The sequence below is a fragment of the Lichenostomus cassidix genome, chromosome 3, assembly GCF_008360975.1.
Source record: "Lichenostomus cassidix isolate B80296 chromosome 3, HeHo_3.0, whole genome shotgun sequence".
In the NCBI taxonomy this organism is placed as follows: domain Eukaryota; kingdom Metazoa; phylum Chordata; class Aves; order Passeriformes; family Meliphagidae; genus Lichenostomus; species Lichenostomus cassidix.
The window spans coordinates 32,863,679-32,888,947 of NC_139483.1; the positions used below are offsets into that span (position 1 = coordinate 32,863,679).

General features: G+C 42.0%; 2 protein-coding genes across 5 annotated transcripts in view; one reads left to right on the forward strand and one right to left on the reverse strand.

The window, feature by feature from the left end:
* Positions 1–633: 633 nt before the first annotated feature.
* On the reverse strand, positions 634–19,166 carry QPCT (glutaminyl-peptide cyclotransferase). 2 transcript variants are annotated; one of them, XM_085055216.1, is made up of 7 exons: positions 18,017–19,166; positions 9,409–9,555; positions 6,801–7,082; positions 4,124–4,300; positions 3,188–3,287; positions 2,584–2,700; positions 634–1,028 (listed from the first exon to the last, which is right to left on the reverse strand). In XM_085055216.1, exons 2-7 carry the CDS (start codon positions 9,481–9,483, stop codon positions 883–885), a joined length of 897 nt encoding a protein of 298 aa, XP_084911342.1. In that variant the 5' UTR covers positions 9,484–9,555; positions 18,017–19,166; the 3' UTR covers positions 634–882. The 2 variants fall into 2 exon arrangements, with proteins under 2 accessions (XP_084911342.1, XP_084911343.1); XM_085055217.1 differs by lacking the exon at positions 18,017–19,166 and adding an exon at positions 13,450–13,641.
* Positions 19,167–19,835: 669 nt separating this feature from the next.
* Positions 19,836–25,269, forward strand: part of PRKD3 (protein kinase D3) — a 42,696-nt gene continuing 37,262 nt past the window's right edge. The window contains exons 1-3 of one of the 3 annotated variants that reach the window (XM_085055211.1): positions 19,836–19,981; positions 22,601–22,914; positions 23,295–23,628. In XM_085055211.1, the coding sequence (XP_084911337.1) occupies positions 23,338–23,628 (291 nt within the window). In that variant the 5' untranslated portion in view covers positions 19,836–19,981; positions 22,601–22,914; positions 23,295–23,337. Of the gene's footprint in view, positions 19,982–20,335; positions 20,421–22,600; positions 23,629–25,269 lie in introns of those variants that run through there. The other 2 variants (XM_085055209.1, XM_085055210.1) reach the window with 2 other exon arrangements.

The following is a 25,269-nucleotide window of genomic DNA, read 5'->3' on the forward strand; positions in this document are numbered from 1 at the left end:
AACCATAGTCTCCAAAGTGATCCCTTTCCTAGTATGATTATTTCTGTTGTCTGTATTAAAAACAGCAGGTGGGTGGTGTTTTGGAGGCTTTTTGGGTCAAATTGCGAATGATTCTCACATGACTGTATGGTGTGTACTGGGGCATTGCTCCCACACACCACCTGATCTTCTGTTTGTATCTCCTGTGTTGCAGTCCGAGCACATGGAAACCCCCACATACCTTCCTGTTAGCATCACCCCCCACCACCCTTCTCCATCAAAAAGTATCCAACAAATGACAGGGACAAAACTGAATTTGGGTTATTGCTCTGTTTTCTGGTGGTCAGCTGTCTGCAGAGAAGAGCCCTTGCAGCTGTCTTCGTAGGGGAAGGAGGAGAGAGGGACCAGAGAGTTTTAAAAATCACATCTGTGTGTCAGGAGTTCTAGCAATTCATTTCAGCCTCAGGTAGTTTAGTTCAACCCAAAGCAGAAGTCTGTTTTACTGTGTCTTTTGCCTCCTTTGGTAACATGGCATAAATTTTCATCGCTGAACACTGCAAAAGTTGGTCCCAACTTGTAAAAACTATCATACAGTTAAGTCGTGAGGCTTTCCCTCCTGGAATAATATGTGACAAAAGACAAAGATAATCTGGAAAAATTCTGGGGCTTTTTTTTATTCAGAGATAAAACATGGAAAGATCAAAATCTTTCCAGGCTGAACTTATTTAATGGTATCTTATTTGGCTACATCGACCATTGGGGCAGGAACAGCTGAATCAATAATCAGTCTAGCAAGAGCTATCATATTTTTCTTCACCTTGGTACTCTCCAATCCAATTAAATAGTAAATGTGAAGGTGGACAAACAGTATTGTGAGTGGTGTACAACTTGATGTTTTGTGTGTCACAGGTTGAGATATTCCAGTACAAACACTTGCAAGATTTTGTTGAGGTTGTCAATAGTGGCTTTGTCAAGGTTTTCTTCTGTATCCTCCATGGTATGCCATACTGCAGGAAAAGGGGATGGAATCAGATGCAGGACTGGAACCCCTATGAAAAGGAAAGTGAAATTTGAAGAAGAAATATTGGAGAAGTTCTGTTAAGTCACCTGATACATCTCCATTTAGCAATAGAGTCAGGTACGTCCTCAATAAGCTTGCTTTATAGGGTGTGTCACTGCAGCTTCCTTTTACCTTCTCTTGTTTTGATGCTTGTGACTGCATCCTATCATTAGTGTGTTGTGTAAAATTGCCACCTTCCTTTCCTTTGAATACTTTTCCCTCTTTTTTTTTTTAAGGCACCTTTAGCTACTTGTTGGTTTGGGTTTTTTTGGTTTTTTTTAGATTCTTTGCATTGTGTATTTAGGAGCTGTATTTTAGAGAAATCACTGCAGCCCCTCAAACTGAAAACTGATTACCATGTTTTTGTGGAAGTGTTAAGACTGAGTATTTTTGAAGCATTTTTTCAGTTCTTTCCATAAATGGTAAAGTAGGGTGTCTTATTTTTACTCTGTAAAATAGAACCAGTGTTATCCTCAGATAAAGGAACTTCCACTTGAAAGGACTGTATCACTGCATAGATATGTATGTATGTGTGTGTGTGTATGTATATATGTACATCAAACCACAAATACATACTGCAACTTTTAGGTAAAAGAGGAATTAAATCAGTCTTCTGCTTCCTGATTGCTTTTGGGGAGGAGCTTTTTTTTTTTTTTTCTACAGCCTTTTTCCTGTTTTACTGCTTTTTCTCTCTGATTTTTCAGTTGCATACCCCTAAGGAATCAATTTTTTCCATTAGGTGTTACATTTTTAGAAAAGGTTTTGAGGCATAGTCATTGTTTTCCCCCATCAGCTTCTCTCTCTGGTGTAGGATTTTTTTATATCCCTGGACATGCATATGATGGCTGCATTGGATTTGCTGGACCTGGGCCCTGCCTTGGTGTGAAAAATGAAGGATTTGTGGAGTTAAAGGGCACTTGAGCAGGAGACAGTGAGGATAGCTCAGGGAAGAGAAGAGAGTGCTCACTTAGAAGTGGAGAGGTGCAGCTGCTCTTGTGCCTTCTTCCAGAGCTCTGTGCACATTTTACATTACTCACTAGTTAACAGAGCATAAGCAATGGTAAAATTAGGGGCTGGATATGAAGATACATTTCCTCCTTTCCTAGGGAGACTCTCTTTTCATTGAACTACTGTTGCATTCCTTTCTGGTTAACCCTTCTCTAGCAATATGACTCTTGTAGTCCTTGCTGTACTGTAGAAAACTTCAGTCAGAAGAGTTCTCTCATCTACTGTGCTTATTTGGCCCACCTTTGTTTGGAAGGTGCTCTGCTGAGTGGACCAGGATCACTTAACTTTGTAGATACTGCTGCAGACAGAAATTCCCATGATCTCTGTACCATGGAAGCTCCAGCAATATGTTGATGGGTATGTTTTATTGCTGCTTTTGTTCAGGTATATTTTTCAAAGTTATAAAGTTGGATTCAGAAACTTCAAGTTGGGGCAAATAAGCTTGAAAAACAGAATCATATGCACCTGCTCATTCACTAAATGATGCATTTCTTACTGAACATATACTTCAAAATGTAAGAATTTCCTCTTAATACCTCTTAATAAGAATGGAACGTGATCATCTTCAACCATGCCTCGGTGCAAAGTACTGCGGAAATACTGATTTTCAACAGGGTGATTCTTCAGCAGATTCATGTTGTGTAGTTCCCGCTCTGTAATGCACAATGAAAGTGATTATTACAATTTCTGGACAATGAAGCATGTTAGCACATTTGAGTTATCTTTTCTCTCATATGGAAGCTTTTGCCATCAAAGAAGAAAAAGGTGGTGGTGACTGTCTTTTGCTTTTGTTTAGTATTTAGAAGACCTCAAGATTGGTGCTACTACCATCATTTTACAGAAGTGAGAAATTAAACACAAGTGAAGCAGTTCCCAAGAGTCACAGAGTGACAATCAGAATAGAATAGTAGAAGCTGTTTTATTGCTACCAAGTGTCTGGGAGTCTTCCCCAGTTATCTTAATTAAATATCAATATCTTTATAAAGGTTTAAGATAAAACAAATTTAACATTTGCATTATTAAATATTATTACTGTAAACAAGAAAATTAATCTAGAAATCTCATTTAGAGGACTTAATACATTCAGAAACTACACACTAGATTTTGAAATTCATCCAAAGCCCATATCCTCCTGCTTACCAATTGCTTGAAGCCTCTGAAACCACCGAAAAGTGTTTCGAAAATAATTGGGAAAGACTGGGTTTGGTGCACCAATTAAATCCAGTAATACAAACAAGTCCTAGAGAAGAAAGAATCTTTAGCACAGAATATTTTACTACAACACCAGCAGCAGCAGCAATGAAACCTCTTGGTTCCTGTATAGGTCATGAGCAGGTCTTCGCTAGCTCTGGCCAAAGATCTGGCATTTCTACCATAGTGACTAAGAATAATTCACTAGCAGAACCTGATTCCAATCTGATACATTTTGCTGTCTTTCCAAGTAGGCAAAAGATAAGCTATTTCTCTGTTCCTCAGGCTGAAGCAGACTGCATAGCTTAGATTGCAATTTGTGTGTTCTATCTCTTTAAAAGAAAAACTATGGTAGGTGGGGAGAAAGAAGAGGAAATTGCTTCTTCCCCTGGGAACAACGAAGTCTGTCAAGGGAAGGACACTTTATGAGTCACAAGAAGCAGTGGCAGAAGAGAAGTGCCTCAGCAGTAAACAGGGAAAGTAGAAGGGAACAGACAACCAGAACGTTAGTAAGAATCAAAGGGAAACAGGTTGTTGTAGCTTAGTACTGAGCTAGGGGAGATTTGTTCATAGGTCAGTATGTTTCATGCTCTTTCCTTGTCACTTTGAATTACCTTTTCCTGGAGAAGGTGGGTATCCTAGTTTACACTCTAATAAACTTCTATATTTTGATTTTTCTGTGACTCCTCATACTTGCATGTAGCAGGTCCTAGTCACCTGAGAAGCACTTATCAATTCTTTGTCATATTTCATAATATTTACAGAGACCTCCCTCTAACTTCAGTGGGATCATGGATTCTTGAGAATTTGGCCAATTACGTACTAATTCAATATTTTTTAAAATGCCATTTACTATTACCCATTAAGGAGGTGAAAGCCACTTACTATGCCCTGCAGCTGGTTTGTGGTTGTTGAACCAGGTGGGTGTGGAGTAGATACCATTTTTTGAGCTAAGTGTTGAGATCCATAGAGGGAATCAGATGGGGACCACCGGACAAAGGCTTCTTCACCATCAAAAAAAATGAGCTGAAGTGAAAGGTCTGGTCTTGATGCTGTGCTGGCCTGTTGGAGGAAGTTAAACAATTGATTCTGGCCAGAACATTAAATAAAGGGCAAATACTGTGTCATATAAGCAACATTAGTAAGGGGCTTTTCCAAGGTCCCCTATGCAAACCTTCCTTTGGCTGTTCTTATGGTGTAACAGTGGTAGTGATCAGTCAAGGCATTGTCACTTATCTAACACAGTGACACATTCTCCAGTCTCGTATCATTCTGGTTTTGGATAAAAGTTTCATTTCTGACTTTAGAAGATATGACCTGATTGTTGAGACAAGTCTGCAAAACCAGGTAGGAGCAACATTACCTCAGATAATGAGGAGACATGTCAGTAACAACACTTGATAGGAATGCTAATATTATTATTTGATTGCACCACAGGGATTAATATAATTGCTACAGCTGTGCATCTGTGGAGTTCTTTGAGACCATTTCATTCAGGGGAACTTGCAATCACTGAGGCAACTTTACCCAAAACCAAAGCAAAGATAGTGGGTAGATATGCCCTTCTCTTTCAAAAACATATATTTCAAATAATATAACAGCACTTAAACCTGAGAATATATATGATAAATATATTTAAGGTCACAAAAAAGACATTTCTATGAAATTTCTTCACAATGTAGAAGGAGTCTACTATCTGAAGCCTTGTTTGAACTGTCAGCATTTCCTAATAATCTACAATGTGACAAATCCCTGGTTCCATTAAATGAACAGTTTTGGGAACTGTGGTCTTGACAGTTGCTATAAATATTTTAACCCCTCTATGAATTAACACTGCTTCAAGTAAAATTGCATGATGTGGTTAAAAAGGTGGGGTCACAGGCAGCAGTCATGTCCTGTATGGGCTACAACTCCCAAGTGGCTGGAGCTGATCCAATATAAACACCAGTGGAAAATGTCTATAAAATGTCTCTCACACAGGCAAGATGATATTGATTTTGCTTACAGTGATGTATTGGTTTCTCTAATGGCAATGGTTTGCTGCCTTTTGTCCTTTGCATGTGACAGAGCTCTGTGGACAGCGGTCATTTTGCATTACATTCTGCAGGAAACTGCCTCAATGCCATTTGAGTTTTAGAAAGTAGTATTTGTGTTATTATTACTATTACTGCTTAGCACATTTTAATAATGTAGAGAGATATTTTCGCACATTAATTTTAAACTTACTCTATATAACTGGAGAAGCATCAAGATAGAAATCACAGCTTCAGGTCAAAGTATAAATAGATTTGGCTGAAAACATAGCAAAGTCTGTTGTGCTACCATAAGAAGAGCAAAAACATCATAGCTAATGTATTAAGCAGATGGATCCCAAAGTATATTTTGTTAACAGACTACAAATGGTAGCCTGTACAAAGTAATTAATTGCCATTTTGTCAAATGCTGTCATCTTAAATGATAAAACACTTTTCATTGTAAAATTATGTATTAGTAGTGAAAAATGCCAGCCTTCAAAGCCAGTGTAGAAGTTGTTTCATAAATAATCACCAGGCAAATTTGTTATAAATGAAGCTTCTGAATGAAAGCATATGTATTACAGGGATGTTTTGTTTTGTGACTAAAAATATTGGCATATTCTTAATCTTTTCATTCTTAAAATATTCGCATGTCAGAAGGCACCAAATCAGTTTCTGGAAACTACTGCTGACAAGTAATCTTAATACCTGAGCTGAGTGTACTCCTGACACTTTATAAAGTATCTCTCACATTTGAGAGACCTTTTCCTGTGAAAGCTCTGTAAGCATATGAGAATTATTTTTCTGTAAATAGTGAATACTGAACCAGTAGATGGCACTCGTGAACCCATAATCCTACAGATTTGTGATCCTATGAGCTTCTGGAGTTTGTAGGCTCAACAGATTTTTGTGCCTAGCAATTGCAGCCCTTTGAAGCAGATTTTTGTAGCACAGGTAACACAGATTGATAACATGATACTGCTTTCAGAAATAAGCTATTCAAATTGTTAAGAGAAAATAAGAGGAAAAACTTGAAATCCTTATGGATGGGGAGACCTGAGTGTAACTCTTCTGCACAACAATTAGTTAATCTGTGTCCCAAAGCAGAATACAACTGAGAGATTTCTGCAGGACTCAGAATGCAACAAAAATCTCTGTGGGATTCAGAACTTTGTCAATGACTCTCAATGTTACTGGATATGATAGAAACTTCTGAGTAGAGCTCTGTGCCTTTTAGACAAAAAGTAGCATTATATCTTTCCAAGTCTATGAAACATCTATTATTCATGTATAATTTGTTATTTTTATATAGTATATGTTTATGTAGATAACTTTTAGATACCCACCCTTTTAATAAGAAATTTTAATATGCTAATGTACTTTAGAGTGGTAGATACCGATCTCTGTTTGTTCTTCAAGTCAATGGGAGATTTATTACAGGCACAGCAATCAGAGAACCCAGCATGCAGGCTATGGAAAAGAATGTGGAAATGCCCTGAGGCCTGTTGCTGTTGGAAAAGCAAACGAGAATGAAACAAAAAAACTACCTTGATTAACTGAAGCTTGTTATCCAGGGCACGTGCCAGCTCCAGTATCATAGCACAAGGCACAGCTGAATCTGTTGCTCCTACGAACACTCTGTCCTGCCATTGTTGTCTGAAGAATTTGGAGTCGTAGTGGCAAGCAAGTACTAGATGGCGTTTTGCAGAAGGGTCAAGAGTGCTGATAATATTTGAAAATGTTTTATATCCATATGGTGTGTATCTCTGAAATGTATCTTCTTCGATTTCCCAACCAGCCTTTAACATTTGAAGGCGTTGTTTGATATGCTGCAATTACGAAAAACAATCATTAATATTTCTTGCATCAGAAAGAGTTTGCAGACAAGTTGTCATTGGCTAATTAACAGTGACTCTTAAGCTTATTTCTGTAAGTTCATGGTATTTTAAAGAATTAACTTTATAGAAAAGAATGTGATGTCACAGTATAACTTTGCTACCTGAGCCTTTGACTGACTCATTTGCTTTTTATTTCTTCCTTTTGACCCTTGTCTTTGGAGTGTGAAGGTGTTTTGAATGTTTACCAATTATTATGACACATTAAGATCTTGATCTCTGAAGTTTTCAAGCCAGTGTCTTTTTCAGGTGTAACTAGAGCAGAATTAATGTTAACATCTTCAAATCTTTACTCAGATGAGCCCTTAAATTAAAAGTCAGAATTGGCTGCAGAGACCTTGGTGTGGCTGTTTAGACAATTACCACACAGACATGCCACAGCAGTATAAGAAAAAAAAAAAAGCTGGTTGGTTGGTGTGAGGTGGTTGGGCTTTCTGTGAGAAATCTGCCTTTCAAGTGACATAAACTGTTTGAAAGGCCTTAAGATAGATTCCTTTAAATTAAAGAAAGAATTAAACATTTCAGAACAATGTTTCAAAATTAAATTCTGTAAATGTAACTTATATAAAGATAAGAATTAATACAATCTATAAAAGAAATAATTAATTAGAGCTATCTTCCTACCTAAAGACAATACCTCTAACAACCCCAGCTATACTTCAACTAGAGTCCTGGCTAATTCACATTAGAGGGACATCTCTGTTTCTCTGTTGAGCAACTTATTTTTATGGGTCCCTAGTGTGCTTCTTAAAGGCAGATTCCTCTCTCCTTAAGTAAACATTAGGAAAAGCCTCTCAGAAGAAAACAGACTTTGAAGGCTTGTTCTGCTCTTAATGAAGTCAGTAGGAATATTGCCACAGATTTTAGTGCTAGAACAAACTTCCATTTTGTTTGTGGTCAACCTCTGAAAGCTTTTACAGCATTGTATTCTATCAGCTATCAGTGGGCAGAGTGAAGGATGCTCGTTAAGGATTAAGGGGACTATATCAAGGGGACTTGATGGAGTTCCCAATAGCCTTTTCCCTTAAAGGACTCTGATGCTTTTTGTGTCTCAACAAAGAAGTGTCATTCATTTCAAACTCCATTATTGTGCTTTGACAATAGGGGACTCTTCTTTTTCGCCTTTTGTGGGGGGTCTAATTTAATACATGCTGTTACCTTGTAACAGGATCATCCTATTTTGAACATGATCTGTGGTTTTCTAGCCTAGGCTCAGCTGGTTTTTTGTTTTTCTTCCTTTTCCCCCTTTTATTTGGCTGCCTTCCAGACTATCACTAAAGAAACCACAAAACTAAATCTATAGAGACATGTGCATGCACACACACACGAAACATTAAAAAGCTGCATTTTTCCAGTCTACCAATTGCAGAGTGGCTAATAAATTTATTGTAGTTAGGGCTGTCTTAGAGCTCTTGAGTCACTGCCTGAAGGGTAGATGAAGGCTAGTGAGATGCTGCGAATGTCTTGTAAACTGAGCTGTACCATTGTCTGTCTCCTGCTTGGCTAATGTAATCCAGAGGTGGCATGGACACTGTAGTGAAGATGTCCATGCTGTGAGTGCAGAGCATGGGTGCCAACAGGGCAGCAACCCAGTTGTGTGGTCTTTTCTTGTGGCTCAAAGACAGTATGCTGGAGCCTTTACTGCCTTGGGGCCAGCTGCAGTCAGGGTTTGTGAGCCCAGCACTGGGACACTGCTGTGCTTGGGCCAGAGGAGCTGTTTGTGGACCAGCGCTGTGCTTTGTTGTGCTGACCACTTCATCTGCCTGCCCCTTTGGACCCCTCTGATCCCCTGTTATGTTGATACACCCGTCTGAAGCAACACTCCAGGGCACTGTAACAGCACAGGACAGGACCTCTCCAGAAAAAGTGTGTGTGGGGGGGTGTCATTATTTCCTCCCATGCATGGTCTTGGGTTTGAACCAGTGACCAAAAAGCTGCTCATGTGAGGGAAAGGACAACCACTGTGTTGTACTTTGGGTACCAAACCTGAGGCAAGTTTTTTAATTTAAAACACAAATAAATTTTAAAAAATATTTTTCATCATGCTATGCAGCCCTGGGAAATAATGGCAGCTACTGTGCAAGCTGTGTCATGTAGGCACTATGCAGTCTAGACTTGAACAATGATAGGGCTCATCCTACTGAATGAAAGGAATGTGACTGTCACTTTAGAGGGACTGTCTGTAGTGTGGGTCACCAATGGCGTTACCAGAATACAAATAACAGATATTCTTGGAGCTTTTCAGGAACTGTTGTCTTACCTGCCGCACAATGTAACTTCCTGGTGATCCCGGGTATCTTTCTATCAGGATAGGGCGCAAGTCATTCTCCCACATTTCAGAAATATCTGTGCTGGCCACAAGTCTTTGAATAGCATCAGAACCTAAAATTCTTGGTTGGTGAGAATACTGTAGAACACAGAGAGAAGAAAGACTGCTATAGCTATTACCAGACCTTTACAACCATAGTTTTCTTCAGAATTACAATAAATGTGATATATTATGCTACTTTGATTTACTCTCAACAAAACGTAATTTAAGAAAACCTTTTCACTCAGAAATTATTGGCTTCTATATCATTCCTTTCCATGGAAAATGTGGTAGTATTGAAAGTATGGGAGAAAGTTTTACCTACCAGCTAGCTGTAAAACCTCAACCCATGAATGGGTTCTCTGTTTCCTAATATCTTAATTCTACATGTCATGTCTGCAACCATGCCACCTTCAGCTGAGGTTTCTATTGAGACAAACACAAGAAGCTTTGTTTCTAGTAGTAATAGTATTTTTAGCTTTATACTGTGTCTGTGTTATAAGATGCATTGCTGCAAAGAAATGCGTAAGGCAACTCATTCCCAGAGGGAGTAAAGCTGTGTCATTGTGACCTCTGCCCACAGTGGCAGTCTGAGTGTGACTGCACAGAATGCTGTGACACATTTGGGGCTAGCTGGGGCGTTCATCAGCTTGGTGACACATGGGTTAACCTCAGAACCGACAGCTTGTCTCCTGTGACAACCGCTAGTATGTGAGCCACCTCCCAAGTGACTTCCTTTCTGTTGCCCAAGTGCAGGCCTATGGGGATGTATCAGGTGACCCAGAGCACTGGAGACATCCTTGCCTTTGTAGCTGGCAAATGCACATCTTTGATGTGCAAGAGCCCTGCAGTGCTCTGGAGTGGTAGCTGAATGCCAAGTGGGATTCCCAAGGACATCTCAAATGCCCCTTGATACACCAGGTTTGAATCTATCCAGTGTCTAGCAATTCTCTTCTCAGAAACTTCCTGGGCCACTACTGTTTTTATAGATTCCTATTTCAGGTCCTATCATATCCATTCCTCATTTATATCAGAGGGTCTTCCCCCTACTCTTGTCTTTCTCCTAATGAAAAATACTGCTGTTTATTTGTTCTTTGATCAGAAATGCCTTACATGATTGATCAGACTTGCTGTCCTCGGTGCACCTGGTCTATGTCATCCTTTCTGAGATGAGCAAAAGGAGAGAAATTGGAACATGAGCCCACCGTACTTTCAACTGTAGAACAATGGGGTTTTTTTTTTTTTCATTTTATTCTTTTTCTTTCTCCAAACTCTTTAACAGCTGACTTGCTTTTTGGCTGCTCCTGCATCAAACGGACCTGTTCATAGATATCTGTAGTCTAACCCCATCATTGTATGTGTTAAAAAATAATAATTCCCTCTCCTTTTCCACTCACTCATGTGTGTCATTTCACATGTGTCTGAAATAACATCTATAATCCATTACCTGGCCAGAATCTGAACTGACCTCAAGAATCAGGTATCTTATTACCTGTTATCTTATTACCCTAGGTGATGAAAATTGTTAAAAAATGGTGTTTGCCTCACTGTTTGACTTCTTTTCTACTTTGTGTTTGCACAAGCAAGTTCGAGCACAAGTATTTTCCAGACTTCACTGTAAGCATTTAATTCTACCCTTCTTTTGTTTCCTAGCTGTTTATCTCCATGTGAACTTTTTCTCTAACTCTACTTGAGTTTACTGGTGAAATTAAGCAGAGGGGTGACACAAAGATACTGAATCTCATTGTGCCAATTTTCATAGTGTTTAAAGCTGAATTGTAAGACTATAAGGACACCAAAATTTAGGATGGGCTGTTAACATTTTTAATGCTAGCAAATTTAGACATAGATTAAAGAGGAATTGCATTTCATCTGATATAAAGATGAACTTTTGAAAGTTTGGAAATTGTACTGTGGAAGTTGCAAAACAGTTTTTTTAAATATTAAAAGTTTAATATGGTGGAACTTAGACCAGTGTAGAAGAAGCACAGACAAGAGAAAATGTTGTCAGGGAGCTATTCGGTTTAGAAGGAGCAGGCTATAAGGGGAGAGAGAAAAGCTAAAGCTATGTACTTCAGAAGAGTGTAGGAGGACAATTTAGTTAAGGAGGTTCAGAAGATATGTCTGCAGATGAACAAGTGAAGAACATGTCTGGTAATTGGGGGCATCAAATCACTTTGCAAAGAAACATTATTAAAGTACAAATACGTGAAAATACTTCAGAAGAGAGCAATTTCCACTTCTAATAATTGAGATATCTTCAAATTTGGGAAGTGAGAGGAATTACAAAAGTGGTTATGAAATAAAAGAGAAGCAAAATAAGATTTGTAAGTGACTCACTCTTTACAGTGTTGGTCAATCCCTATTTTGCCACAACAGGGAGGCAGAACAATGTATTTATGACAGGGTTGTCACTACGCCTGTTGTACTAAGCTGTATAAAACTGCCAGACTTCCAAGTTCTACAGGTAGCCCCGGTTTACCTGTAGGACTTTGAATTTCTGACTCACACATCCCTCCAGGAAGACAGAACAAAAGTTGCTGAAGGACAAGAATTTGATGAGAAAGAGTGAGTTATCTTGCTTACTGTGTGCACAGGCAGAGGAGTTCACATGTGGTGGTTCTGTGGTTGGATGACAAGTGACAGCACTGGCGAGGAGATGGACTGGTCAGAGTGGAACCAGCTAAGGAGTGAAGTGCTGGGGCTCTAGGGGGCTGGAAGAAGGAGCACTGGGGCTACATGGCTGTTCACTGACTAGCGTGACTGAAGATTTAGCCCCACGTGTTATATATATACAATATATGTACATATACATGTATTATGTGTAATACAGATGTATTATGTTACAGATGCATAGTCTATACATAAGCTATATCTATAACATTGTGAGCTATACATATATATGTGTATGTATGTATGTATTGTAAGATACAATTAATAGAACAGCATGACAGAGTATCTCATTAACAAACAAACAATCCAACATTTCTGTAAATGGGGAGTGAACAAAATCAAGGAGAAAGGAAATGCCTAAGGGGAAGTGAGTGTAAAGGTGTGAGGGAAGCTTCATTTTACCAGTTTGCCCTGGACTCTGATCTATTGGTGAAGAGAATGGTGCACTGGATTAGTGGAATTCAGTTGCTTCTTGCTGAACTTTGAGTTCAGCTCTTCTACAAACACTTGGGGAAGGGCCTGAGAAGTATATTTTCCATTTGGAAATACCTGAAATGTTTAGTCAAATGTGATTTGCAGTTTTATCCTCTCCTATGTTTCATGTGGTTTAGTCCTTTTATGAAGAAAACTATATTAATGTTTCATAATGGACCACTAAGAGTTGCTACAGTTGAAATCTGGGGCTTAAGGCTTACCACTGTTTAATTAAACCTTATCTCAAGATTCCATTTTCCACTAGTTCACACAGTACTTTAAATTAGACACAATATAGTATGGGTCTACAACACATTAGAACATTATATCCTTTCAAAACAATTTTGTGACTCCTATCAGCACAACGCTTTTTTTTCCTAGATATGTGTACATCACTGCTGGAGAGCTATTTGTCTTCTCAAACTAAGTCACTGTCCTCTGACTCACCGTAATCACAATGAAAGCTAGAGAGCGTATAATGTTCTAGGGAATATAATTTCAGATTTTGATCCATTTTATCCTTGTTTGGGTTACCCCTTAAATTCGCTAGCTGCCCCTGGCAAAGTTTATCGCTCTTGCTGCCCAGTCCCAGGTGGTGAGAAGACAAACGTGTGAAGATTTGTTCTCTGCAGCCCCCAAGGTGGAGCTAAGAGGGAAGCCATGTCACCCACCCTCACCTGCGGGACCGCGACAAGGATGACCCCAGCCGGAATTCACGTTGTTGGCCAGGACAGAAGGATGAGGCTGTCCTCCAGCTCAGCCGCTTATCCCTGCCCGCCGGCAAGGCGCTCCCCCCTCCAACAAGCCAGAGGCAAGAAGCGCCTGGGAAAGGCAAAGGCGACCCACCTTCTCCAGGGTCCACTGTGCTCCTGCGTCTCTCCCGGGCGCCGGGGGCAGGCAGGCGGCGAGGCACAGCGCCCCGAGCAGCCGGGCAGCGACCCCCGCCATCCCTTCGCTCCGCCACGCCGAGTCCCGGGGTGCCAAGGAGAGAGCCGCGGCTGTGCCGGCGGGGGTGGAGGTGGAGGCGGAGGAGGGACGGACGGAGGGACGGACCGAGGGAGGAGGCTGCCGCAGGAGTGGCGCTGGCTGCTGGAGCCGCAGCCCTGCCAGTGTCTCCCGCAGCCCGTGCTCCCTCCGAGCTGAGCGCGGTGCTCCCGGCCCCCTCCCCGCTCCCTCCTCCCCCGGCCGGAGGGGCGGCGCAGCCACTCGTGATTCCCACCGTGGGAAAAGCCGGAGCCTGCGGCTTTCCCCTGAAAGCTGGTTTTGTGTTCCCAGGGCAGCTCCGGGATGGGCTGCGGCTCGTGATCGCAGCGCTCGGGCACCGGTGGGAGCTGCGGGCGCTGCAGGGAGGGAGGCTCTGCGGCCGCCCCGGCTCTCCTGCTGGGAACCGGCCGGGAGCAGCGCCCGGGGCTCATAGAAGCTCGGAGCGGCTATGCGGGAGGAGTGTGACAGCTAAAACCTACGCAATTGCAAAGAGGTTTCATTTAGTTATTTTATAAGTTCTTCTTATGGTCTTTTCTAGGCCGAAGACAACAACACTTGCTAAAATGAAAATTCACTCTTCAGTCATTTTAAAATCTTTAATTATACCATCAACTAACAATGAAGCAAAATCTCTGGTGAGGGGGCATTTTGCAGTGCACCAATTAAAATTATTTAACCAAAGATACACGTTTCTGAGCTTATTATCTCTTCTTGCACTAGGATGTTGTAGAAAACACCTGAGCATTCTGCATCAGAGATGCCCCATTTAAAGCCTCTGATTTTTGCATATTTCTTAAAGTTCAGCCTTAATGTCGTAACAAAGTAAAAGGAAAAAAAAAGAAAAAGAAAGAAAGGAGGGAAGCAGCAGGAGTAGTCATTTTGCTGCTCTTCAGCCTTGTACTGCAAAGCCACATCCTAGCAACTACAGCTTTGCAGGTATTCAAAGTGTCCACAAGGGTGATGTTAGAGTAATAGAACAATTTTGTGATTTGCAGATTGTTGACCCAGATTTCAGAGATTTCCTAGGAAAGCTAGTGGATTTCCCACCCAGAATACAGATGACATCTCTGCTGGTGATAACTTTACTACAAATGCAGCATCCTTCTGGCTGATACTCAGAATGTGGCTGTATCCAATTTTTTTCATGTATCGGAAAACAAAGAGTTAATTTAAACTGGTGCCCTTTTTTTTCAGTCGTGAAAGTCCACACATTGCTTTGCTAGGAAAATTTTTCAAATTCACAGCCAAGTCACTGGTTAATTGGGAGAAATGGGCAATCTTTTGATTACCAAGAAAAATCAGCATGGTTGACAGATTTTTAGACAAAAGCCCCAGTATGTCAGAGATCAAGTAATGGGAAATTAGTCTCAATCCAACTACCAAGATGATGGTGATCCCAACAGAACTACACAACAGAAAAAAATCTGTTGCCCCTCCGTGAAATTTCCTGTGGTTGACTATATAATCCAGATGCTGGACAGAATTTCTGGGTGATGTGCCAGGGTTCTCATGCAATTTAGCAGAAAAGAAAATAAATACAATAGCTACAGGAGAAATCTGACAAGAATATAAGCTTGAATCAGGACTAGCTAACACTGCTTTTCCCTAAGGCATTGTGGTTGCTCTGGGGGTTACAATTGTTTAATAGATTACAAATTTGGCAAGTGTAAAGTCAGATTAAAGCAGTGTTAATATCACCTACGTGGGAAACACACATAAAAATGTCAGTGCTGGACCAGATGTATAGAGAGATTAAACAGGATTTTTTTTAAGCATTACTTTCAAAATTTGGACTGGAGATGTCCCTTCTCATAACCAGAAAGTTCTCACCCCAGAAAGTTCTGTGTCTATAAAGAAGATTAAGGGGAAAAAAATTCCATGTAACAGAAATCACAACACAGCTGAAAATAGAATTATGTAACTATTTAAAAAAATAATAAGCACAGTTAAGAAAACTATCAAAGGTGACGGACGTTTTGTTTTTCTAGGGATTTATAAAGGAAAAAGAAGTATTGTTTAGTCCAGCTCCATAATTGAAAATGTGTCAACAAATTGCATGGTGATCATCTTTTCTACTATATGCATTTTAAACAGTTAGATTATTACTCTGAAAAATCAAATAGAGGTAATCAGATGTCATCTAGAGCGGGGAAAAAGGGTAGTTTATTTGAAGGAAAGCACAGACAATCTGTGACAGTGTGATCTGTACATTGTTCCTTCCTGTGTCCAGGAAGTGATGGTGTGACAGTGCCATCTACTGAAGTCCCGATGGACAGTCGATGGAGGCTCCGCTGTCAGAAACTATTCCTTCTGCTGTCCCTCTAACATATCAGCGTTTCAGCCAAACCGCCCCTTGGAAGCTGAGGCTGTGTGCTCTGTCATTACCATGGCTATTAACTCTGGAGGAATGCACTGCACAGTGCTGTGGATTTAATGCACACCAGTTTTCTCCAGAAAGGGAACTCCTGCACCTTCCACTGCTACAAACACAATTTTAATGCTTGGCTCTTCTGACTGGCAGGCCCTTGGCAGGGAGAGCAGAGGAAGTGTGATTTGCTGCGGTTGGAATCCACATAAAGTAATTTTCAAGGCCAGGTTGGATGGGGCTCAAAGCAACCCAGTCTAGTGGAAGGTGTCCCTGCCCATAGCAGGGGGGTGGAACTTGATGATCTTTGAGGTCCCTTGCAACCCAAGCCACTCTACGATTCTGTAATTTTGAGCCTGAGCTATGACTGATTTGCCAACAGCATTAAGGCAGCAGACACAGTCTGAGATTTCCAGTGTTGAGCAGCCTGGCTGCTGCAGACTCAGAAATCCAGAGGCAGGATTTCCAGCCCAGAGGGAAAGGGTGGTGGGGCTGATGTTCACAGAGCAGCACAGGGGCCTGCAGGTGCCCAGTGCTCACATGCATCTTGGGGGCTTCAGCTGGTGTTATTCATCCCAGTGGTTAACTCATCACCACTGATCTCTGTGGGGTTTGGAACCCACAGAGCACCCCACTTGGTGAGTCAGGTTTAAGAGGCTCTGTTCCCATGGACTGATGCTTTCACAGACAAAGCTTTAATAAGTGAGATGTGTTAGGTTAGCCCTAAACACTTCTTTAGGGAAATAATTTTATTTCAGAGTTGATACAGCAGAATTATATACATAATATGAATGAGGCTACCCATCTAGCAGATGAAAGGATCTGTGAGGCCATTCCTTAAGTTAGTGGGGGGGTAAGTGAAATCCAAAAGTCAATTACCTATAACCTGTAATATAAATTCATATTTTGTTTAATTAAAAAAAAGTTTAAAATATGTGTTTATATCAAGGTAAATTTTGATTCCTTTTTTTTTTTTAATATATACTAAACTTTTCACTGGTTTGTTGGAGGTGGATTTTGGGACAAAGTTCAGCTAAGGGCTCAAACCAAGACGATGAGGTAATTCAGAGACATACCCACATTTCAGGATTTTATCCAAACCAAACCTGAACTCCTAACTCCTAACTTTTCAGTTCCCTTATGGGAGAGGTTGAGTTGAGAGAGTGAGAAAGAAAGAGACAATGAACTGAAAAAAAAGAAAAAAAAGGAAAAGCATTTCTGTGTTTTGTCCATAGAGGTACCTACTTCCTCTTTTTGCAAACTTTGTTGCAGATCTTGCAGATCCTAAATGGAGACCTTTGCTATGCAACATCAGTGTCAAAGCAGTAAAAAATAATAATGGCAGCATGTGCTTATGGAATTTCTAAGGCAAATGCACCAGCAAAGGCTCCCAAGACATTGCCTTGAATATAAAAATATTCAAAACATTAGAATGGTAAATAGAAATGAATATATTATGTATCCATTTTCAGATACAAAATGTCCAAATGCTAGCAGTATTATTTTCAAACTGGGAAAATTTGGTGCACTTTTAGAATTATAAACCAGTTCCAAATGCAGTCTGTTTATATAGACCTTGTGGTCCATACAGAATGAAAACCATTTTTTTTGTTTATAAAAGCAAACAAATACAATGAAAGTTATCTGTTTCCTGGTATCTTGCAGATGTAAGAGAGAGTGATTTGTAAAGCACAGCTGGATTCAGCAGGGAAAGCTGAGCTGTGAAAAGAAGCTGACCATCTGAGGGAATGATGTGGGCTCAGAAAAAAAATGAAGAACATTGATGAAATCCACAGGAAATCACTAATTATGGTAGTCATAAAAATAACACACCAGAATGCTTGTCCTGTCAGTTTCTGCAGCCAGAGCTAATGCTGTCACAATGCTGCAGTAACATAGAGTCAGCTGTACACATGCACAGATGTATGTGCTGCTCCATACATAGCTGCTGAATGCAGAGCTGCTTTCAAATGTGTTTTAAACAGAGATCTTTTCAAACAGAACAGGGTTTGGATCCTTCAGGGATATTTGTTTAATAGAAAGCAACACCAAACAAATACTTACAGCAGTTTGGTTTACTTTGGCTGATGCGGTCCTGTCTGTAATGAATGATTGTAGCTAATCCATCTTCTGTTCTGATTTATGAAAAAGCAGCTATCACAGCTTTGGGTAGCAAATTAAATAGCACCAACCCTATTGGATGGTATAAATCTGAGCTTCTTTACAAAGAAATATAATCGTTGCCCAGTGGCTGTGGTAATACCTAATATCCATCTGGTGTTGTCCATAAACAGTTATTTTTAGGGCTGCTACTCAAAATGTGAGAAGCTCGCTGCACTTTAAGTACAGTAGAGTATGACTCCTTGCTGTGCTAAGCATCAGAAATCATGTTTATGGAGGCAGGCTCTGTGTTTACAGTGGTGGCGTGTGGGAGTCCCACTTTAGAGGAAAAAGGAAACGAAGATTGCTCAGTTATCTGGTGCAGAGCTTTGGCAAGAACATCCTCTATTCATGGAATAGCCTTCATTAAAAAGTCCCAGGGTGGTTTTTGGCATTCAAAACCAGTTGAAAGCAGAATCAACCATTAACTGCTACATTTTTAGTTTAAAGTACTTCCAGATTTTGACAAGAAGCTGCAGGCTAATTAGTTATCAAATAAAATGGCTCCAGTCAGAGCAGAGAGCTGTTTACACTCTCTATCAGCTGCACTATGTAAAGGTCTGATGCAAAATAGGGTGAAGAAAGCGGAAAGACTCCCCTCAGCTTCAGTGGGTTTTGGGCCAGGCCTCAGGAGCGCGAGGCGAAGGAAATGAGAAACGTACGTTACAAACAGAGCTATAAATGACAAGGCACTAATCTGCTTCTCCATCTGTGTCTCGCTGAGCTGAGCATTAGAAGCCTTTGAATCTGACAGTTTGCCTTTTCAACGTGTTTTCGGTCTGCAATAGAACTTAAACTTCAGCAACTTCCTATGGTGGTGAATATTATTTTAAGACTTGTACACAGAAATTGAATCCAAATGCAAGAAGGAACATTATGTGTTGCCTCTTAACAGGGAGCTTTTGGGCTGGAGGGAAGTTAGATGCAGTTTTGCCTTGCACCAGCTCGCTGTTTTTGCTAAATATCTTGCGTGCAGAGATTTGCTGCTGATGCCAAGAGTGGCATCATTAAAGCAGGGCAGAAGATGGGGTTTGGGTGAATCACAGAAGGGGGGGCTGAAGCGCAGTAAGAGACGGCCAGAGTCATGTCAGCAAGGGCCTGGAGAACTTGTGAGCCCTTGCTGAGCTGCACGCACACCCGTGGGGGCTACCGGGAGGAGCACGGGGACGCTGAAGGCCATTTCCAGCTCCCAGGTCAGCGCGGCCACGGAAAAGAGCAGCGCGATGCTGTGACACACTAGGTCAAGTATTTCCTGTGCAGCGATGGAGGGCCTGCCTGGCCCAGGGGACATCCCCGCGGGGCTGCGCCACCCCCGTCCCGGCAAGGTGAACCGGAGCGGCGCGGATGGAGAGCGGGGCTGTCGCTGCCCCGGCCGGGCCGAGGGGTGGGGAGGTACCGCGGGCAGGGCGGGGGGCTGCCCAAATCCGCGGCCGGCGCTGGCACCGCAGCCGGCGAGTGCGAGCTGGCTCGGACGCAGGGTTTGGCACGGCTGGAGAGGCGCGGCCAGGGCGGCGGTAGCTGCCGCACGGAGCGCAGGGCCCCGCAGCCGCGGCCGGCCCGTCCCATCCCGCCGTAGCGGTTCGGGGCAGCGCCCGCCACGGCCGAGGAAAACTAACGGAAACTCTTTCGGGCAGTCCTGCGCCTGCGCCGCCGCGCCCGCTGAGCCCCCTCGCCCGCGCGGGGCACGCCGGGGCTCGTGGTTCGTCCGGGCCGAGCGACCCGCGGCAGAGCGCGGCCGCGGGACTACAGCTCCCGGCAGCCCCCGCGGCCAGCCCCGTCCCGTCCCGGGCGGCTGTGGTGTGTGTGCGGGGAGCCGCGGGGCTGGAGATGCGCGAGCGGCCGCTCCGGCCCGGGGCAGCGGGGCCGCAGGTGAGCGCGGCGGGACCGGGGGCGCCGCCGCCGCCGCCGTGGGCGGGAGCCGCCGCGGGGCCGCGGTGTGTGTGGGTGTGCGTACGGGGGTCGGGGCCGCCGCCGCCACCGCGCCGGGGAAGGGCGGGGGCGGACTCGGAAAGTTCCTGCCGCGGCGGCGGGAGCGGCCGCAGAGCCCGGCACGGGCCGTGCCCCGGGGGAGCGCCCGCCGTCCCCGAGGGGGGAAAGCGCCGCGGCGGCAGCTCCGCCCTGGGTGCCCCGGGGTGGGGGTGACGGGCTGAGGCCACATCATCTCCGGAGATGGTGCCGGCGGGGGCGGGTCGCGCAGCGGGGATTTAAACCTGGCAGGGACGGGCGGCTGCCAGCGCCAGCCCGGACGGGGCTGCGTGACCCGCGGCAGGCAGGACGCGTCCCGAGCGGGGAGCTGCCGTGCCGCCCGGTAGGAACGGCCCCGCGGGGGTCGGAGCTGCGGGTGTAGCCGCTTGCAGCGGGGCTCGACGGCCGCATGTCGCCTCGCAGCGGGACCGGAGGGCGGGTTAAGTGCCGGTGTTGGGGAAGCTGCTCGAGAGCCCCTTGGTTTGGTTTGGGCAGCAGGAACGGGAGGGACAGCGCTCCGGGGCGAGAGCGGGCTGCGAGCTGGGCGGCAGGGGAAGGGCAGAGGGGCTCCCTTCGTAGCGCCTGTGCCTCTGCTTTTTGAGGTGGAGGGTTTTCTTGGCATACATGAAAATGCACACTTGTGGACTGCATGTAAATTTCAACATACGCTTATTTTATTTGATGTTCGGAAGAACTCTATCCTCACTGCAAAGTGAGCAGTTTCTATGGCTTTCCTTTCGTAGAAAGATCCATTCTTTCCTACCAAATAGCAAAAATAAACGTCTTCAAAGGCTTGTATGCAAATACACGATAAGGAAAAGCTTTGTCAATGCAAATACATCGTGATTTTGGTAAATATAATTAACATTCTAATTAGGCAGCTGTAGGTGAGCTTTCACAGTGTGTTTTCACTGTCTAAATTAAACTTGCTTAGTAGACTCATTAATTTTTTCACCTCATAAGGCTTTTCTGTTCTCTGTTATGTTGGTTAGGCATTGTTTTTTGTAATTCAAATCCACCCCTAAGGCTTCGTATTTGCTGTCTCTGGTATCTGGGAGAGGTGAGGGAGAGAAAAGCAATAGGTAGAAAACAAGAACAAGTCATCTTCAAGTAAATTTGAAGGTGCTGTGAAGCTACTTTCTTGAAAAAGGTGCTTAAAAGTTACTGTTGCTGTCCTTACTCTTCCTGTTTGTCACTTTGATCTGTATTGTGTTTAGTGTGTTCTTTAAGGCAGAAGTTTCTTTTCAGGTGTCATTGCTAAAGGTCTAGCAAGTCTTGCATATTTGAAGACAAGACTTTCTAGATACCTGTGCTGAAAATTCCGAAGGTATCAATTTGTTCTCTCTTCCAGAGCCCCTGTTAGGAATTTTTAACACAGTACCAAGAGTTTATTTCCCTTCCAGTACTGCAATTTGTGTACCTCTCTTTCCTTATCTACCTGTCAGAACGCAATGGCAGTGGAGTTTTGAGCTGTTACACTGGGAACAATATTCACAGGAGTTTATAGTCTGTTAAATGGACTGTTTTAGCAATTCTCAGCCTTATTTGTGTGAAGGACAGCTTCTACTGTGTGCAGTAAACTGTGGCATTTCTCTTCTGAAATTTCATGATTAATACCCTTTCTGAGACTTTATTTCTTTTGTACATAAGGGAAGGAAAAAAATATGTGAGTTTACTGATTTTTGACATCCTGTATGGATCAGTGCTCCTTAAAGACTGCTAGCAATATGTAGTATCTATGTATTTGGACCACTTTTACAGTAATTGAAAACTTTTCCTGTGGCAGAAGTTGCATGGGGAGTCTAGAAATTATTCTTTTCAAACATTTCAATTACACATGAAATGCTTGACATACAAAATCAGGTAGCATATCTTCTTGTAACAAGTATCTTGACCCAGTGCTCATGGAATTATTTATTTTCAAAGGTTTTAGCAGACTTGCTTTTTTATTTATATGTGTGAGTATTAAATAATTTTATTTGTTTTCCAAAGAAAGTGATGCTCAATTGTATGTTCTGTATAACTTCCTGTAGTTAGAGTTTGTGCAAGATGTTCTTCAGTTTTCTTGAATAACAGTATTAAAATGGTACCCTGAGTTCATGCTGATGCATAGAGTTTTTTATCTTGTATTTTTTTTTACATTTCAATGCATTTAATGAATTTCCTCTCCTACCCACCTCTCTTACACTTCTCAATATAAATGTACAGAGCAGACCTGTGTTCTACTTCTCCCTCCCCCTACCTTTTTTATTTTTTTCCTCTTAAGTGCTAAGTGCTTTGCCCTGCTAAACTACTGTTAATTAGAAATTGTGGTAACATACAGGTCAGTGTTAGATCTGATTTTTCTCGTGTATCATGCAGTAGGCAGGCAGGTATGTTTAACTTACAAGTACAAAATGCTACTGAAGTAACACGTTCAAGTAAAAGGGGTGATCCTGCTTCTTCAAAGTAGAGTAGTTATGACATGGGTATGTGACTTTATGCATTTCATGTGAAACAATAACTTTATCTTTTCCTCTACAGGCAGAGTGCAACGATTCAAAATGCTGGAGATTATCTGGGTGAAGCTAGAGATTACATTTAATGTGATTGTGTCTTCAGACATTCTGTTCCTCCATTTCACAAGCTAAAGTATTTTATAAAAATGAAATCAGATATCTTCATTGATCTTCAATTTCACCATGTCCTGTGAATTCAGAGAAGACTTTCTAAAGGAGGAGTAGATTCATCACATACGTGGACTTCTGTTGTTGCTCAAGGATACACGATTTTTTTTGTTGTAGAAGAATATCTGCATGAAGATGAGTCTGCATTTAAGATACCATCTGTGTGATTAGGTGAATGAGGATACTTCTGATGAATTACCAGCATCTATTTCCATCTGTTTCTCCATCTTTCGTTTTTTAATAAAAATGAAGAACAAGTATAAAACAGCAGAGCTGATGTGTTTTTGTGAGGCCTTTATGTAAGCCTCTGTGTCTGGATGTGGTGCTAAAGGACAGGCAATCTGCTTTTGATCAGCTGATTGTAACTGCAGAAAGAGAACCTTTAATTTAAAGTAACTTGCAGCTGTAATTATTTTACTCTTTGGCTTGCACCGAATGAAAGGGAAATTTAAGTTTTATTGGTCAGGAGCATTTTACTGAACTAAGAAAGGGAAACTTACATTATCCTTGTTTTCTTTTCAAACCAAGAACTGATAACGTATTTTTCATAGAATTTGACTACTAGGGAGATCTCGGCTGAGTAAAGCAAGTCAGATGTCAGCAAACGACTCTTCTCCCCCATCCTTACAGAAGTTTTCCCCACCTACGTGTCATGTTGCTGCACCACAGACCCCAACTTTGTCTTCAAGTCCCCAGTCGGGGCTCTCCAGTCGACTCTCCAATGGCAGTTTCAGTACACAGAGCCTCACCAACTCCCGAGGCTCTATGCATGGGATCTCCTTCCTTCTGCAGATTGGTCTCACTCGGGAGACTGTCACCATTGAAGCTCAGGACCTGTCCCTCTCTGCTGTTAAAGACCTCGTGTGCTCAATAGTTTACCAGAAGGTATGGTATGGTATGGTATAATGCCACCATGTTCTACTGATGGCACCAGTTGTTTGGTAACAGGCTGTTTAGTAATAGCAGCTGAGATATGCCAAGGAGTTTGGTACAGTGACAAAGATCCATGTTAGGTATTTGCAGATACGCAGAAAGAAATTGGTAACTCTCATGAGAGAAGCTTTTAATTCAAAAGGAGTAAACCCTCCTCTTACTTTCTTGCTTGAGAAATCTAGTAAAAGAAAATGTAGTTGTAAATTTTCTGCAGGAATGACTTTTCACAATATGGACAGTTTTTTCCTTTCAGCTGTTGTCACTGATACCTTAGGTTTTTGCTAACCTATGCTTAGTGCTGTTGAGGAATAATCTTGGATCTGTATAGCCAGCCATGGTGAAGGGACCAATTGTAGCTACAGATGTATACTGCAGGGCTGCAGACTTGTGTCATACTAGCTTTTCCTTTTTTTTTCCTAGTTAATAATTAACAAATAGCTAATAATGTCCTAGTATTGTTTTTCTGTATAAGGAGTACATGTGCTACTCTTAAATGAGAGGACAAGTATCAGTATGACCTGTGTTAAGAAAGGATTGACCAAGAAATAAAAGAGCCCTAGCATACATTTCTGATGTGTCTTGGCCACCCTGTTGCAAATTCTGTCTCTCTAGAAAGAAAATAACACTGATCTTGCTGGTTTTGCGTCCAGATTTTGTCTCTGTCTAGGTTAGGAAGGTTAGATCCTAGTAAGCAATCTGAAAAGAAGTTAACAGTATTTCATAAAATAAGAAATAATTGCTCTTTCCCCTCAAGGTCAAGTGTTTTTGCTCAAGCTCAGGTGTGGGTGAGAGGGAGGGAGTTGAAGGTGGATTATTTTGTAGGGAATTATCAACTTGTCTTTAATTGTTGTGATTGGTATGTATTGTTGGTTAGTTTTGTTATATGATTCTTTTTCACCCAATAGCCTGAAAAACATGAGCACATTATATGTTACTTGCATATGCTTGTGTATCTTTTTTTCCCATCTCATAACTTATTGCGTTTTTCATATTTTTACAAATTAGTTGTCAAGCAAGCCAATTTCATAATAACTTCCAAAATGTAGTTCAGCATGTTAGTTCCTTTCTGAAGAGATGAGTTATTTGGGTCAACTTTTTTTTTCATGTACCATGCATATAAGGTGTACTATGCAGCCATTTTAGGGGCTGCTTTTTCTTTCTATATCAGCTCCTTCTCTTTACATCTGCATATTTCCTGTCTTGTGTCTTAAAGAAGGATGAAAGCAAGTACATTCACACTATTTTTCTTTTTTTTCTTTCTCTTCTTTTGGCGGGCTCAGCTAAAAGTTTAGCTTGAGGTCTTGTTATAGTTCAGACTTCTTAGATGCTGAGGCTAATCTACTGCAAAACTGATGAGGATTTCATGATCAGTTTTTCTCTTTTGTCTGGCTTTGCTGCAGTTTATGCTTTCCTGCAGCTGATGCTAACAGTAAGTGATTGCTCGGTGAAAACGTTTGCAGGCGGCAGACTGATCAGGAAACAACCTCATGTGTAGTGGATTCATCTTTCATAAGTAGTTTTGCAGCTAGTGCACGAGGGATGGTATTCTCCCTGTATTCTCTGTTTGACAGCAATATGTCCTGCCTTGACTTT

Bases quoted from the DNA above. Each gene is read 5' to 3' on its own strand.
- QPCT (XM_085055217.1), bottom strand. From the start codon at position 13,551: ATGGCGGGGGTCGCTGCCCGGCTGCTCGGGGCGCTGTGCCTCGCCGCC. The intron at 9,556-13,449 runs GTGGGTCGCCTT...TGTGTTCTACAG, and splicing joins CACAGTGGACCCTGGAGAAG to TATTCTCACCAACCAAGAAT. The intron at 2,701-3,187 runs GTAAGCAGGAGG...TGTGCATTACAG, and splicing joins TCAGAGGCTTCAAGCAATTG to AGCGGGAACTACACAACATG.